The sequence below is a fragment of the Pelecanus crispus genome, chromosome 23 (genome assembly GCF_030463565.1).
Source record: "Pelecanus crispus isolate bPelCri1 chromosome 23, bPelCri1.pri, whole genome shotgun sequence".
Taxonomy (NCBI): domain Eukaryota; kingdom Metazoa; phylum Chordata; class Aves; order Pelecaniformes; family Pelecanidae; genus Pelecanus; species Pelecanus crispus.
This window is the reverse complement of record NC_134665.1, coordinates 3,209,730-3,226,355: the sequence shown is the minus strand read 5'-3', so window position 1 is coordinate 3,226,355 and position 16,626 is coordinate 3,209,730. Positions and strand designations below refer to the sequence as shown.

The following is a 16,626-nucleotide window of genomic DNA, read 5'->3' as shown; positions in this document are numbered from 1 at the left end:
ATCTGGGGGGATTTGGGGGGTGTTTGGGGGGCGGGAGGGGGGGATTTGGGGGGCTAAGGGGGTGTTTGGGGGGGCGGGAGGGGGGATCTGGGGGGATTTGGGGGGTGTTTGGGGGGCGGGAGGGGGATTTGGGGGGCTAAGGGGGGGTTTGGGGGTCGGGAGGGGGGATTTGGGGGGGCCAAGGGGGGATTTGGGGGTGTTTGGGGGGTGGGAGGGGATTTGGGGGTGTTTGGGGGGCGGGAGGGGGGATTTGGGGAGCTAAGGGGGGATTTGGGGGGTGTTTGGGGGGCTAAGGGGGGATTTGGGGGGCTAAGGGGGGATTTGGGGGTGTTTGGGGGGCGGGAGGGGGATTTGGGGGGCTAAGGGGGGATTTGGGGGTGGGAGGGGGGATTTGGGGGGCCAAGTGGGGATTTGGGGGTGTTTGGGGGGCGGGGAGGGGGGATTTGGTGGGGCTAAGGGGGGATTTGGGGGGATTTGGGGGTGTTTGGGGGGTGGGAGGGGGGATTTGGGGGCTAAGGGGGGGATTTGGGGGGTGGGAGGGGGGATTTGGGGGGCCAAGGGGGGGATTTGGGGGTGTTTGGGGGGCGGGAGGGGGGATTTGGGGGGCTAAGGGGGGATTTGGGGGGATTTGGGGGTGTTTGGGGGGTGGGAGGGGGGATTTGGGGGGCTAAGGGGGGATTTGGGGGGATTTGGGGGGTGTTTGGGGGGTGGGAGGGGGGATTTGGGGGGCTAAGGGGGGATTTGGGGGATCTGGGGAGTGGGAGGGGGGATTTGGGGGGCTAAGGGGGGATTTGGGGGGTGTTTGGGGGGCGGGAGGGGGGATTTTGGGGGGCCAAGGGGGGATTTGGGGGAGTTTGGGGGGGTGGGAGGGGATTTGGGGGTGTTTTGGGGAGTGGGAGGGGGGATTTGGGGGGCTAAGGGGGGATTTGGGGGTGTTTGGGGGGCAGGAGGGGGGGATTTGGGGGGCCAAGGGGGGATTTGGGGGGATTTGGGGGGTGGGAGGGGATTTGGGGGTGTTTGGGGGGCGGGGAGAGGGGATTTGGGGGGCCAAGGGGGGATTTGGGGGGTGTTTTGGGGGGGGTGGGGTGTTTTGGGGGGGCTTAGGAAGGGGATTTGGGGGGTTGAGGGGGTGTTTTGGGGGGCAGGAGGGGGGGATTTGGGGGGCTGGGGGTATTTTGGGGGGCCAAGAGGGGATTTGGGGGGCTTGGGAGGGGGATTTGGGGGGCAGGAAGGGGAATTTGGGGGGCTGGAGGGATTTGGGGGGTGGGAGGGGGGATTTGGGGGGCTGGGGGGTGTTTTGGGGGGCTGTGGGGGGCTGTGGGGTGCGGGAGGGGGCTTTGAGGGCCTGGGGGGTGTTTTGGGGGGCTGAGGGGGGATTTGGGGGGCTGGGGGGTGTTTTGGGGGGCTGAGGGGGGATTTTGGGGGGTCTGGGGGGTGTTTTGGGGGGCTATGGGGGGATTTGGGGGGATCTGGTGGCTTTGGGGGGGCTGTGGGGTGCGGGAGGGGGCTTTGGGGGTGTTTTGGGGGGCTGAGGGGGGGATTTGGGGGTCTGGGGGCTTTGGGGGGGCTGTGGGGTGCGGGAGGGGGCTTTGGGGGTGTTTTCGGGGGCTGAGGGGGGCTTTGGGGGGCTGGGGGGTGTTTTGGGGGGCTGAGGGGGGATTTGGGGGGATCTGGTGGCTTTGGGGGGGCTGTGGGGTGCGGGAGGGGGCTTTGGGGGTGTTTTGGGGGGCTGAGGGGGGGCTTTGGGGGGGCTGGGGGTGTTTTGGGGGGCTGAGGGGGGATTTGGGGGGATCTGGGGGCTTTGGGGGGGCTGTGGGGTGCGGGAGGGGGCTTTGGGGGTGTTTTGGGGGGGCTGAGGGGGGCTTTGGGGGGCTGGGGGGTGTTTTGGGGGGGCTGAGGGGGGATTTGGGGGGATCTGGGGGCTTTGGGGGGGCTGAGGGGTGCGGGAGGGGGCTTTGGGGGGTGTTTTGGGGGGCTGAGGGGGGATTTGGCGGGTGGGAGGGGGGATTGGGGGGCTGGGGGGATTTAGGGGGGGCAGGAGGGGGGCTGTGGGGGTGCGGGGGGGTTTGGGGGCGGGGCTGCGGGGGGACCCCAAGGCCGTGCCCCCCCCAGCCCCCCCCCTCGCTGGCTCGCTGCCGACGCCTGCGGCGCCGCCGGGAAGAAGCGGCCGAGCTGGCGGCGCTGGACGTGGCCAACATCGTCCCCACCCCCGGTACGGCCCAGCCCAGCCCGCCTCGGGCAGCCGGGCTGCAAGCGGAACCGCCGCATTTTCCTGATGTTGACATGTCAAAATTTCGAAATTTCAAATTTTTGAAATTTCAAAATTTCAATTTTTCGAAATTTCAAAAATTTGAAACTTGAAATTTCATTTTTTTGAAATGTCAAAATGTCAGATTTGAAATGAAAGTATTTAAAATGAAAGGTAAAGTCAAATCATTTTCAATGAAGTTAAATTAAAAACGAATTTGATTTTGAATTGAAATTAAGAGCTTGAAATTTTAAATTTTGACATTTGAAATTAAATTATTTTAAAGTTTACATTTAAGTTCAAATATAAATTACTAAAAATTAAATGATTTCTAAACGAAATCAACTTTAAAAATTAATTTGATTTTGAAATCAAAATGTCAAAATTTTAAAATTGCAAATTTGGAATGAAAACATTTTTGAAGTTAAAGTTAAAATTAAAATTATTTTAAAAATAAATCTGGTTTACATGCAATTAAATTAAATACTAATTTGGTTTTTAATTGAGGTTGAATTTGAAAATTCTTAAATTTGAAAATTTTAAAATTTGGAAATTCGAAAATTTGAAAATTCTTAAATTTGAAAATTTTAAATTTTAAATTTTGAAAATTGAAAATTTTAAATTTTGAAAAATTGAATTTCAAACTAAATTGAATTATTTTAAAATTTAAATCTGTATTCAAATATAAATCATTAAAATTAACTTTTAAATGAAATTGAACAAAATTTTTGAAATGAATTCAATTATGAATTGAAATTCAAATTTTAAAATTTTAAATTTTCAACTCTGCAATCGATTTTGCAACGTTAAACCTAAGCTTTCAAATAGTTTAAAGTAAAACAACTTCTAAAGGAGGTGCAGCCAAATTTTAGAAGACTGACTTTGCTGTTGAGATCAAACGGAAATTGCGAAATGTTGCCATTTCGAAGTCGGCGAGCGTGCAGCCCGGAGGCGGGGCCCGGCCGCTGGCGCTGACGGGCGCTCTGGCTCCGCAGGCCGCCTGCGCCCCCCGCCGCGCCCCCAGCCCCCCGCGCAGGACCGGCGCCCCTCCCCCGCCCGACTGGTCCCGGCTGCGCGGCGTCGTCAGCTCCGGCAGCGCCAGCGACTGAGCCCCCGCCCCCGCCGCGCCACGCCCCGCCGACGCCCCCGCCGCGCCCCGGCAGCCCCAGGAATTAAAGTCTGGCTTCGCCGCTCAAACGTTGCTCGCCGTTCATTCTCTTTTTTTGTTCATTCTATCTCTTTTTTTGTTCATTCTATCTCTTTTTTTGTTCATTTTATCTCTTTTTTTGTTCATTTTATCTCTTTTTTTGTTCGTTTTATCTCTTTTTTGTTCGTTTTATCTCATTTTTTTGTTCGTTTTATCTCTTTTGCTCGTTTGCTTTTTTTGTTCATTTTATCTGCTTTTTGTTCATTTATCTTTTTTGTTCATTTTATCTGCTTTTTGTTCATTTTATCTTTTTTGTTCATTTTATCTCTTTTTTTGTTCATTTTATCTCATTTTTTGTTCATTTTATCTGCTTTTTGTTCATTTTATCTCTTTTTTGTTCATTTTATCTGCTTTTTTGTTCATTTTATCTTTTTTGTTCATTTTATCTCTTTTTTGTTCATTTTATCTCATTTTTTGTTCATTTTATCTGCTTTTTGTTCATTTTATCTCTTTTTTGTTCATTTTATCTGCTTTTTGTTCATTTTATCTCATTTTTTGTTCATTTTATCTCTTTTTTGTTCATTTTATCTCTTTTTTTGTTCATTTTATCTGCTTTTTGTTCATTTTATCTCATTTTTTGTTCATTTTATCTCATTTTTTGTTCATTTTATCTCTTTTTTGTTCATTTTATCTCTTTTTGTTCATTTTATCTCATTTTTTGTTCATTTTATCTGCTTTTTGTTCATTTTATCTCATTTTTTGTTCATTTTATCTCTTTTCTTGTTCATTTTATCTCTTTTCTTGTTCATTTTATCTCTTTTTTGTTGATTTTATCTGTTTTTTGTTCGTTTTATCTCATTTTTTGTTCGTTTTATCTCATTTTTTTGTTCGTTTTATCTCATTTTTTGTTCGTTTTCTCTTTTTTGTTCATTTTATCTCTTTTTTGTTCATTTTTCTCTTTTTGTTCATTTTATCTCTTTTTTTGTTCATTTTATCTCTTTTTTTGTTCATTTTATCTCATTTTTTTCTGGGTGGATTCGCCGCAGTTTTCAGCCCCGCGCTCAGCCGTAGATTCGCCACAATTTATTTTAAATTTTTTTTTTCTGGGCAGATTCGCTGCAGTTTTCAGCCTCACGCTCGCTATAAAATCCGCCACAATTTATTTTATAATATTTTTTGGGGCAGATTCACATTTTTCAGCCCCGCAACTCAGCGTAAATTCACCACAATTTATATTTTCTTTTCCCAGGCCAATTTACCTTATTTTTTTAGCCCCACGCTTAGCATAAAGTCACTGCGATTTTTTTTTTTTTCCGGGCAGATTTCCCACATTTTTCAGCCCCATGCTTGGTATAAATTCAGAATTTTGGGGGGGGGGGGGGGGGTGCGGGGCGGATTCACCACATTTTTCAGCCCTGCGTTTACCATAAATTCACCACAATTTATTTTAAATTTTTCTTTCTCCAGGCAGATTCACCACAGTTTTCAGGCTTACACTCAGTATAAATTTACAATTTATTTTAATTTTTTTTCCCCCGGCAGATTCAGTGCAGTTTTCAGCCTCACGCTCGGTATAAATTTACAATTTATTTTAATTTTTTTTTTTCCTGGGCAGATTCGCCGCATTTTTCAGCCCCACGCTCGCCGGAAATTCCCCATAATTTTTATTTTATATATTTTTTTTTCCCCCCAGGCCGGTCCCACCGCCCCCCAGCGCTCGGCGTTTTTAATATTTCCGTTGCCGAAGGAAAAATCCGGGCGGCCGTTTCGGCGGGGGCGGATCTTCGCCTTCCAGCTGAAAAAGATCTCGCCCGTCCGCAGAATTTGCTCCTCCAATTTTTTTATGGCGTTTCATATCCGATAAAACCTTATCCAGGCGCGCTTCCCGCTTCTGCCCGCGCGTCGGCGGCCCTGCCGGGATTTGGGGAATTTATTTTTTTTCCCGGTTTACCGCGCGGGGGTTAACGGATAGCGGGGCGCGGGGGGAACGGAAACGAAATAAATGGCAATAAATTGGATTTTGGAGGGGGAAATTGGGAAAAAAAAAGGCGGAAAGGGGGCTTACCCGGCGCCCGGCGGCGGTCGATGAGCGAGCTCCGCGGCGTGACCGGCTCGTCGTCGAAGTCGAATTCCGTCGGGACGGGCGGCCTGCGAGGCGGAAAACGGCGTCACAAGGACGGGGCGGGCAAAAATTCGGGGAAAAATGAATTGGGGGGGAGAAAATTTGGGAAAAATAATTCGGGGGGAAGAAAATTTGGGAAAAATAATTCGGGGGGAAGAAAAAATTTGGGAAAAATAATTTGGGGGGAAGAAAACAAAATTTGGGAAAAAATAATTTGGGCAGAAGAAAAAAAGATTTGAAAAGAAAAAATTTTCAGGGGAAGGAAAAAATTTGGAAAAAATAATTTTGGGGGAAGAAAGCAATTTGGGAAAATAATTTGGGGAAGAAAAAAAATTTGGGGGGGTAAGAAAAAATTCTGGAAAATAATTTGGGGGGAAGAAAAAATTTTGGGAAAAATAATTTGGGGGGAAGAAAAAATTTGGGGAAAAAACTTTGGGGGAAGAAAAAAATTTTGGGGAAATTTGAGGAAAAAGTTTTTGGGGAAAAAAACAAATTTGGGAAAAAATTTCATTTGGGAAGAAACAAATTAAAGAATTTGGGGGAAGAAAAAAATTTGAGAAAAATTATAATTTGGGGGAAGAAAAAAGGGAAAAATAATTTTGGGGTGAAGAAAAAATTTGCAAAAGAAAAATAATTTGTGGGTAAGAAAACTGGGAAAAAATGGGGGGGGAAGAAAAAATTTGGGAAAGAAAATTTTGGGGGGAGAAAAAATTTGGAAAAAATAATTTTGGGGGAAGAAAAAAATTGGGGAAAAATAATGATTTGGAGGAAGAAAAGAAGTTGGGAAAAAATGCTAATTTTGGGCAGGAAGAAAATAAATTTGGGGAAAAATGCTAATTTTGGGTGGGAAGAAAATAAATTTTGGAGAAGAAATGCTAATTTTGGGCAGGAAGAAAATAAATTTTTGGGGGAAAATGCTAATTTTGGGTGGGAAGAAAATAAATTTTGGGAAAAATGCTAATTTTGGGTGGGAAGAAAATAAATTTGGGGAAAAATGCTAATTTTGGGCAGGAAGAAAATAAATTTGGGGAAAAAATGCTAATTTTGGGCAGGAAGAAAATAAATTTTTTGGGGGAAAATGCTAATTTTGGGTGGGAAGAAAATAAATTTTGGGGAAAATGCTAATTTTGGGTGGGAAGAAAATAAATTTTGGGGAAAAAATGCTAATTTTGGGTGGGAAGAAAATAAATTTGGGGAAAAAATGCTAATTTTGGGCAGGAAGAAAATCAATTTGGGGGAAAAATGCTAATTTTGGGTGGGAAGAAAACAAATTTTGGGGGAAAAATGCTAATTTTGGGCGGGAAGAAGATAAATTTGGGGGAAATCTTTGGGGGCCGCACTTCTCCTCCTCCTCCTGGGCGGCGGCGGGCGGGCCGGGCGGGCGCGGCTCCTCCTCGCGGGCGGGCTCGGGCGTGGGCGCGCGGCGGGGCCGGGGGCGGTGCCGCAGGGCGACGCTGCCGCTGCGGGCGATCAGCTCGTAGAGGCGCCGGATGTCGGCGGGAGGCGGCAGCCAGCCGCGGGCGGCTTCCTCCTCTTCGTCGCTGCAGGCCACGCCCCACGCCTCCTCCTCTTCCTCCTCCTCCTCCTCCTCCTCCTCCTCTTCCTCGGCCGCGGCCGCCGCCGGTTCGGCCGCCCGGGTTTCGGCGGCGCCGGCCGGCGGCTGCGGGGCGTCCGCCACGGCCAGCGACTGCAGCCCCGACGTCACCTCCGCGGCTTCCTCGGCGCTCGCCGCCATGGCCGCCGGCTCGCGGGGGCCTGGGGATGGCAACGGAGAGCCCCCTCCCCCCCCCCCCCCCCCCAAGAAAAAGCCGTGAGTGGCCCCAAAACCAGGCTGGGGCGGCGGCCTTGGCCAGCTCTGAGGTGGCCCCGGTGCTCCTGGGGCCACCGTGTTGAGCCCTGAGGTGGCCCCGGTGCCCCTGGGGCCACCGTGTTGAGGCCTGAGGTGGTCCCAGTGCTCATAGGGCCACCGTGTTGAGCCCTGAGGTGGCCCTGGTGCTCCTAAGGCCACCATGTTGAGCCCTGAGGTGGCCCTGTTACCCATAGGGCCACCATGTTGAGGCCTGAGGTGGCCCCGGTGCCCCTGGGGCCACCATGTTGAGGCCTGAGGTGGTCCCAGTGCTCCTAGGGCCACCGTGTTGAGCCCTGAGGTGGCCCCGGTGCCCATAGGGCCACCGTGTTGAGGCCTGAGGTGGTCCCAGTGCTCCTAGGGCCACCGTGTTGAGCCCTGAGGTGGTCCCAGTGCCCATAGGGCCACCGTGTTGAGCCCTGAGGTGGTCCCGGTGCTCCTAAGGCCGCCACGTTGAGCCTTGAGATGGTCACAGTGCCCATAGGGCCACCATGTTGAGCCCTGAAGTGGTCCCAGTGCCCCTGGGGCTGCCACTTTGAGCCCTGAGGTGGCCCTGTTACCCATAGGGCCACCATGTTTAGCCCTGAGGTGGTCCTGTGACCACCCTGTTGAGGCCTGAGGTAACCTCACACCCCTGAGGCCGCCATTTTGAGGCCTGAGGTGGTCCCAGTGCCCCTGGGGCCGCCATGTTGAGCTCTGAGGTGGTCCTGTTAGCCATAGGGCAACCATTTTGAGGCCTGAGGTGGTCCCAGTGCCCCTGGGGCCACCATGTTGAGGCCTGAGGTGGCCCAGTTGGCCACAGGGCCGCCATGTTGAGCCCTGAGGTAACCTCACACCCCTGAGGCCGCCATTTTGAGGCCTGAGGTGGTCCCAGTGCCCCTGGGGCTGCCATGTTGAGGCCTGAGGTGGCCCAGTTGGCCACAGGGCCGCCATGTTGAGGCCTGAGGTGACCTCACACCCCTGAGGCCGCCATGTTGAGGCCTGAAGCGCCCGCAGCCCCCTCACCACCCCCCCCACCCCCGCAGCCGCCATGTTGAGCCCTGCCGCGACCCCCGCCACCCCCTCACGCCCCCCCCCAGCACTCACCGGGCCCAGGCCGCCTCCGCAGCGGCGGGAGAGAGGGGACGGGACCCCCTCCCCTCAGCCACCGGACGCCATTTTATTCCAGCTCCCGCCTTTTCTCTTTTTTCGCTACTGCGCATGCGCGGGGGCGGCCGGGGCAACGGCGCGGGGGGGGGGGAGAGAGAGGCGCGCATGCGCAGAGCGATCGCACGCGCCGCTTCCGGGTTGGGCGCGCACTGCGCATGCGCCACTTCCTGGTTGGCCGCGCACTGCGCATGCGCCCCCTCCGATTCGGCGCGTGCGCAGGAGGCCGGGTTAGAAACGGGGCCGTTTCTGGTCGCTTTTTTTTTCCCGTTTTTTCTCTTCTTTTGCTCCCAAATCAAAGCGAATGGGCCCAAAATTTGGGGGGGGGGGGGGGGGTGGCAAGTGGAAGGGGGGGGTCTTCACCTTGATGGGCGTGGCCTAGTGTTGATGGGCGGGGCAAAATGAGCCCCCCCCCCCCCCGTTAAAGGGGCAAGGCGGGGTGTGGTGCGCCTCAAAGGGGATATCTGCGCCCCGCCCCCCTTAAAAACGGCAAATAAATTAGCGTATAATAAGTGAATTAATTAGCAAAGCCCGTAAGGAAGCGGGGGAGGGGGTTGCCTGCAGGCAGGGGGGGGTGTTGGGGGGGGAGGGGCAGCCCTCCCCCTCCCCCTCCCCAAAGGTTGGGGTCCTGCCCCTCCCCCATCCCCTGTGGGGCGCTGGGGGGGGCGTCAGATGGAGCCCTCGTACTCCCTGGTGGCCTGTGGGGGGAAAAGGCGGGGGGAGGACCCCCAGAAAGGCTCAGAGCCCCCCAAAACACCCCCCCTGCCCCGCCTTGGGGGAGGGGTGGCCGCCGGGGGGGGAGGGGCTCACCCCGGTTTCGTAGAGGGGGGTGGGGACGTCACCCTCTGCCACGCTGGGGCTGGAGCTGGGGGAGCTGAGGCGAAGCCGAACGGGGCCTTGCCCTGGAACCTGGGGCGGAGACACGGAGAGGGGGGGCGCGAGCCAGAACCTCCCCCACCCCCCCCAGAAAAACCCCCAAAAATCCGGCGCGGTCCCTTTAAAAGGCGCCATTGTCTAAGGGCTGTTGGGCTCACCCGGTTGCCGCTTTAAGAAGCGGTGAGACACCCCCCCTGGTGTTGCCCCTTTAAGAACTGGTGGACGCACTCTGTCGCCCCTTTAAGAAGCGGTGTTGCCCCTTTAAGACGCTGTGGGGTCCCCCCATTGCCGCTTTAAGAAGCGGTGAGCCCGATGGTGTTGCCGCTTTAAGAAGCGGTGAGCCCGATGGTGTTGCCGCTTTAAGAGTCTGTGGGCCCACCCTGTTGCCGCTTTAAGAAGCGGTGTTGCCCCTTTAAGACCCTGTGGGTCCCCCCCGCGTTGCCGCTTTAAGGCGCGTCGGGCTCTCCAACCCCCGTGGCCCCGCCCACCAGCAGCCGTGGCCCCGCCCACAGCCCCCCGTGGCCCCGCCCCAACCCTGAGGCCCCGCCCATGGCCCCCAACCCCATAGCCACGCCCCAACTCCATAGCCACGCCCCCAACCCCCATGGCCCCGCCTCCCAATCGCCGTGCCCCCGCCCCCAGCCCCCCAAGGACCCGCCCATGAGCCCCCAAACCCCATGGCCCCGCCCCCAAACCCCCAAGGCCCCGCCCATGGGCCCCCAACCCCCATGGCTCCGCCCCCAACCCCCACGGCCCCGCCCTGAACCCCATGGCCCCGCCCCCAAGCCCCATAGCTCCGCCCCCACCCCCCGGCCCCGCCCATGGGCCCCAACCCCCCATGGCCCCGCCCCCAGACACCCATAGCCCCGCCCCCAAACCGCAAGACCACGCCCCCAACGCACCCATGGCCCCGCCCCCAGCCCCATGGCCCCGCCCAAGGCCCCGCCCCCTCACTTGCAGCCGTGGCTCATCCAGGTACGTGGGCGTGGCCACTGGGGGGCGGGAGGAAGGTCAGCGGGGCGGGGGGGTGGTGATGACGATGGTGATGGTGGAGAGGAAGATGGCGATGGTGATGATGACGACGACGACGACGATGATGATGGAGATGACGATGATAATGACGATGATGATGACGATGATGGTGAAGGTGACGATGATGATAATGACGATGATGATGGAGACGATGACAATGATGATGATGACGACGATGATGATGATGATGACTATGATGGTGGACATGATGACGATGATGATGATGACGATGATGATGATGATGATGATGGAGAGAAATGCGACCCGTGAGGGGGAGGAGGCTGATGGCAATGATGAAGAACATGAAGGTGGCCCAGGATGATGATGATGATGATGATGATGATGATGATGATGATGGTGATGGTGAACATCAACGTGGGCCACGATGATGATGATGGTGATGAAGAACGTGAAGGTGGCCCACAATGATGACGATGGCGATGAAGAACGTTGACACGGCCCACGATGATGATGACGATGGTGATGAAGAACGTCAACACAGCCCACGATGATGGTGATGGCGATGAAGAACGTCAGCACGGCCCACGATGATGACGATGGTGACAAAGAACGTCAGCACGGCCCACGATGATGATGACGATGGTGATGAAGAACGTCAACACAGCCCACGATGATGGTGATGGCGATGAAGAACGTCAGCACGGCCCACGATGATGATGGCGATGAAGAACGTGAAGGTGGCCCACGACGATGATGATGGTGGTGATGATGATGATGGAGAGCGTCACTGTGGCCCACAACGATGATGAAGAACGTGAAGGTGGCCCATCGTGATGATGACGATGATGGCGATGATGAACGTCAATGTTGACCATGACGATGAAGAACATCAAGTTGAGCCACGATGACGATGACGATGGAGAACATCACCATGGCACACGACGCTGATGATGAAGACCACAGAGGTGACCCACGATGGTGATGATGATGATGACAACGACGATGAAGATGATGATGATGATGAAGAACATGACGTTGAGCCACAACGATGATGACGATGATGGAGAACATCACCAGGGCCCACGATGACGCTGGAGAACACCAAAACTTGGTGGTGGGATCTCAAGAGCTTCAAAATTCCACCCCGGGCCCCCAAAACTTGGTGGTGGGACCTCCAGAGCCCCATAACTCCACCCTGGGACCCCAAAACTCCACCCTGGGACCCCAAAATTCCACCCTGGGACCCCAAAACTTGGTGGTGGGATCTCAAGAACTTCAAAACTCCACCCCAGGACCCCAAAATTCCACCCTGGGACCCCAAAACTCCACTCTGGGACCCCAAAACTCCATCCTGGGACCCCAAAACTTGGCCGTGGGACCTCCAGAGCCCTGTAACTCCACCCTGGGACCCCAAAATTCCACCCTGGGCCCCTAAAACATGGTGGTGGGATCTCAAGAACTTCAAAATTCCACCATAGCACCCTGAAACTCCACCCTGGGACCCCAAAACTTGGTGGTGGGATCTCAAGAGCCCCAAAACTCCATCCTAGGACCCCAAAATTCCACCCTGGGACCCCAAAACTCCACCCTCGGCCCTCAAAACATGGTGGTGGGATCTCAAGAACTTCAAAATTCCACCATAGCACCCCAAAACTCCACCCTGGGACCCCAAAACTTGGTGGTGGGACCTCCAGAGCCCCAAAACTCCACCCTGGGACCCCAAAATTCCACCCTGGGACCCCAAAACTTGGTGGTGGGATCTCAAGAACTTCAAAATTCCACCATAGCTCCCCAAAACTCCATCCTGGGACCCCAAAACATGGTGGTGGGACCTCCAGAGCCCCATAACTCCATCTTGGGACCCCAAAATTCCACCCTGGGACCCCAAAACTCCACCCTCGGCCCTCAAAACATGGTGGTGGGATCTCAAGAACTTCAAAATTCCACCATAGCACCCTGAAACTCCACCCTGGGACCCCAAAACTTGGTGGTGGGACCTCCAGAGCCCCATAACTCCACCCTGGGACCCCAAAACTTGGCCGTGGGACCTCCAGAGCCCCATAACTCCACCCTGGGACCCCAACACTTGGTGGTGGGATCTCAAGAGCCCCAAAACTCCACCCTGGGACCCCAAAACTTGGTGGTGGGACCTCAAGAGCCCCAAAACTCCATCCTGGGACCCCAAAACTCCACCCTGGGACCCCAAAACTTGGTGGTGGGATCTCAAGAACTTCAAAACTCCACCCCAGGACCCCAAAAACTTGGTGATGGGTTCTCCAGAACTCCATAACTCCATCCTGGGACCCCAAAATTCCACCCTGGGCCCCCAAAACTTGGTGGTGGGACCTCCAGAGCCCCAAAACTCCACCCTGGGACCCCAAAACTTGGTGGTGGGACCTCCAGAGCCCCTTAACTCCAGCCTGGGACCCCAAAACTTGGCCGTGGGACCTCCAGAGCCCCATAACTCCACCCTGGGACCCCAAAACTTGGTGGTGGGATCTCAAGAACTTCAAAACTCCACCCCAGGACCCCAAAAACTTGGTGATGGGTTCTCCAGAACTCCATAACTCCATCCTGGGACCCCAAAATTCCACCCTGGGACCCCAAAACTTGGTCCTGGGACCTCCAGAGCCCCAAAACTCCACCCTGGGACCCCAAAATTCCACCCCGTGACCCCAAAACTTGGTGATGGGATCTCAAGAAGTTCAAAATTCCACCATAGCTCCCCAAAACTCCACCCCGGGACCCCAAAACCCAACCCTGCTGCTGGCTCCGCCCACCGAGCGCCAACCCCGCCCACCGCCCCTCTAACCCTGCCCACAGCTCGCCGGCCCCGCCCCCTTCCCGCCGCCCCGCCCCTTCCCGCGCCCCGCGGCCGCTTTTCGCCCCGCCCCCTTCTCCATGGCCCCGCCCACCGCCCCTACAAGCCCCGCCCCGTCTCCCTGGCCCCGCCCCTTTGCGCGTAGCCCCTCCCCTTCCCCCCCATTTAAAACACCCGGGTTGGGTTTGGCCCCGCCCACACCCTCGGCGTTGCCAAGGCGACGGGGGCCGGGTTTTGGCGCCCAGCGGTTGCTAGGGAGACGGGGGGGGGGGGAGGGCGCCGTCCAATAGGAAGCCCCCATCCTGCCCCGGCAACAGCGGCGCCGTCCAATCACCGCCCGCTCCGCCCGCACGGCCCCGCCCCCTCTCCCCCCACACCAGCTCCGCCTCCTCCTTCCCTCCCCCCGCCCTCAGCGCTCCAACCAATCGCCGGCCTCCCCCCCTCACCGGCTTGCGCGCTGATTGGCTGCGCCCACCCCCCGCCCTCCCCCTCCCGCCCAATCCCCGCCCCCTTCCTGGCGCGCCCTCACCGCCTCCCGGCTTCCGCCGCCGCTTCCGCGCATGCGCCCGCCCCGCCCTTCCCCGCCCTCCGCGCATGCGCCGCCCCGCCCCCTGCCGGCGGCCGCTTCCGGTTCGCCCCGCCGGCGCCATCTTAGCTCCGGGGCGGCCCTGAGGGGAGCGGCGGGGGCCGGGGGCCCGCAGCCGCCCCGCGGTTTCTTCCCCGGGGGAAATGGCGCCGCGCTAAGGGCCCGGGGGGGCCCCTGGAGCCTCCCCGGGGGTCTCCGCCGCCCCCCACCGCTCTCCCCGGGGGTCCCCGAGCCCCGCCGCGGCGAGGCCCAGCGGGGGCCCCCCATGGCCGCCGCCCGCCGCCTCACGCAGCCCTAAAGCCCGGGGGGCCCCCGGTTCCCCCCCGCCGTTTTGGGGGCCAGTCCCCCCGGGGGGGGTGGTTTTTTTTTTTTTGGTTTTTTGGGGGTTTTGTTTTATTTTGGGCAGCCCCGGCCCCAGGAGGGAGTTGGGGGGAGGCCGGAGCCCCCCCCCCGGAGCTGGAGCCGCCGGGGGGGGGACGAGGGGGGCTGGGCCCCCCCCCACCGCCCGCCGCTACCGGAGCTGGGGCCGCCGGGAGCCGGTGAGAGCGGGGCGGGGAGCGGGGCGCTTGGGGGGCAGAGCCTGGGCCACTTGTGGGGCAGAGCTTGGGCCCCGAGGCCTTTCTGGCACTTGGGGGGCAGAGCCTGGAGCCTGGGGTCACTTGTGGGGCAGAGCTTGGAGCCCTGGGTGCCCGGGGCCACTTGTGGGGCAGAGCCTGGAGCCCGGGGCCTTTCTGGTACTTGTGGGGCAGAGCCTGGAGCCCTGGGTCACTTGTGGGGCAGAGCCTGGAGCCCTGGGTCACTTGTGGGGCAGAGCCGGGGCCCTGGGTCACTTGGGGGGCAGAGCTTGGAGCCGTGGGTCGCTTGTGGGGTGGGGCCTGGGGCGGTTGGGGGGCAGAGCTTGGGCCCCGAGGCCTTTCTGGCACTTGGGGGGCAGAGCCTGGAGCCCGGGGTCACTTGTGGGGCAGAGCTTGGAGCCCTGGGTGCCCGGGGCCACTTGTGGGGCAGAGCCTGGAGCCCGGGGCCTTTCTGGTACTTGTGGGGCAGAGCCTGGAGCCCTGGGTCACTTGTGGGGCAGAGCCTGGAGCCCTGGGTCACTTGTGGGGCAGAGCCGGGGCCCTGGGTCACTTGGGGGGCAGAGCTTGGAGCCGTGGGTCGCTTGTGGGGTGGGGCCTGGGGCGGTTGGGGGGCAGAGCTTGGGCCCCGAGGCCTTTCTGGCACTTGGGGGGCAGAGCCTGGAGCCCGGGGTCACTTGTGGGGCAGAGCTTGGAGCCCTGGGTGCCCGGGGCCACTTGTGGGGCAGAGCCTGGAGCCCGGGGCCTTTCTGGTACTTGTGGGGCAGAGCCTGGAGCCCGGGGTCACTTGTGGGGCAGAGCCGGGGCCCTGGGTCACTTGTGGGGCAGAGCTTGGAGCCGTGGGTCGCTTGTGGGGTGGGGCCTGGGGCGGTTGGGGGGCAGAGCTTGGGCCCCGAGGCCTTTCTGGCACTTGGGGGGCAGAGCCTGGAGCCTGGGGTCACTTGTGGGGCAGAGCTTGGAGCCCTGGGTGCCCGGGGCCAGTTGTGGGGCAGAGCCTGGGCCCTGGGTCACTTGGGGGGCAGAGCCTGGAGGCTGGGGCCACCTGTGGGGCAGAGCCTGGGCCTGAGGCCTTTCTGGTACTTGTGGGGCAGAGTTTGGAGCCCTGGGTGCCCAGGGTCAGTTGTGGGGCAGAGCATGGACCCCTGGGTCACCTGGGGGGCAGAGCCTGGGCCCCGAGTCCGTTCTGGCACTTATGGGGCAGAGCTTGGAGCCCTGGGTCACTTGTGGGGCAGAGGTTGGACCCTGAGTTGTTTCTGGTACTTGTGGGGCAGAGCATGGAGCCGTGGGTCACTTGTGGGGCAGAGCTTGGAGCCCTGCAGCACCTGGGGGGCAGAACTTGGAGCCATGGGTCAGTTGTGGGGCAGAGCTGAGAGTCCTGGGTCACTTGGGGGGCAGAGCCTGGGCCCCGAGGCCTTTCTGGCACTTATGGGGCAGAGCTTGGAGTCCTGGGTTGCTTTGGTCACTTGTGGGGCAGGACCTGGGCCCCAAGTGTTTTCTGGCATTTGTGGGGCAGAGCTTGGCCCCCTGGGTCACTTGTGGGGCAGGATCTGGGTCACTTGTGGGGCAGAGCTTGGAGTCCTGCATCCCCTGTGGGGCAGTGGGACTTGTGGGGCAGAGCCTGGACCCCAGTGTCACTTGTAGGGCAGAGTCTGGGTCACTTGTGGGGCAGAGCACGGTCATCTGGGCTCTCTGGGTCACTTGTGGGGCAGAGTGTGGGCTTCTGATTTGTGTGTGGGGCAGTGAGACTTGTGGGGCAGAGTCTGGGTCACTTGTGGGGCAGAGTGTGGACTTCTGGGTCACTTGTGGGGCAGAGCCTGGACGTCTGGGTCATGTGTGGGGCAGTGGGACTTGTGGGGCAGAGCCTGGGTCACTTGTGGGGCAGAGCACGGTCATCTGGGTCACTTGGGTCACTTGTGGGGCAGAGCCTGGATTTCTGGCTTATGTGTGGGGCAGAGCCTGGGTCACTTGGGGGGCAGAGCCTGGACGTCTGGGTCATGTGTGGGGCAGTGGGACTTGTGGGGCAGAGCCTGGGTCACTTGTGGGGCAGGGCACGGTCGTCTGGGTCACTTGGGGGGCAGAGCCTGGACGTCTGGGTCATGTGTGGGGCAGTGGGACTTGTGGGGCAGAGCATGGTCATCTGGGTCACTTGGGTCACTTGTGGGGCAGAGCTTGGATTTCTGGCTTATGTGTGGGGCAGTGGGACTTGTGGGGCAGAGCCTGGGTCACTTGGGGGGCAGAGCACGGTTGTCTGGGTCCCCTGGGTCCCTTG

The 16,626-nt window shown here is 57.5% G+C and overlaps 2 protein-coding genes across 2 annotated transcripts in view; one reads left to right on the top strand and one right to left on the bottom strand.

Moving 5' to 3' along the window:
* LOC142595859 (nicotinate-nucleotide pyrophosphorylase [carboxylating]-like) overlaps window positions 1-3,357 on the top strand; it is a 6,358-nt gene extending 3,001 nt beyond the window's left edge. The window contains 1 exon segment of the mRNA XM_075724703.1: window positions 3,244-3,357. Within this exon segment, the coding sequence (XP_075580818.1) occupies window positions 3,244-3,357 (114 nt within the window).
* A 1,764-nt stretch (window positions 3,358-5,121) lies between these two features.
* Window positions 5,122-7,252, bottom strand: LOC142595858 (PAXIP1-associated glutamate-rich protein 1-like). The gene is made up of 3 exons (XM_075724701.1): window positions 6,858-7,252; window positions 5,461-5,543; window positions 5,122-5,306 (listed from the first exon to the last, which is right to left on the bottom strand). Exons 1-3 carry the CDS (start codon window positions 7,250-7,252, stop codon window positions 5,122-5,124), a joined length of 663 nt encoding a protein of 220 aa, XP_075580816.1.
* Between the last annotated feature and the right edge of the window lie 9,374 nt (window positions 7,253-16,626).

What these genes read in the sequence shown, in the direction of transcription:
- LOC142595858 (XM_075724701.1), bottom strand. Translation starts at nt 7,252, where the DNA reads ATGGCGGCGAGCGCCGAGGAAGCCGCGGAGGTGACGTCGGGGCTGCAG. An exon ending in GCCCAGGAGGAGGAGGAGAA is followed by an intron (nt 5,544 to 6,857) that starts GTGCGGCCCCCA and finishes TCCGCCTCGCAG; the next exon opens with GCCGCCCGTCCCGACGGAAT. An exon ending in CGACCGCCGCCGGGCGCCGG is followed by an intron (nt 5,307 to 5,460) that starts GTAAGCCCCCTT and finishes AAATCCCGGCAG; the next exon opens with GGCCGCCGACGCGCGGGCAG.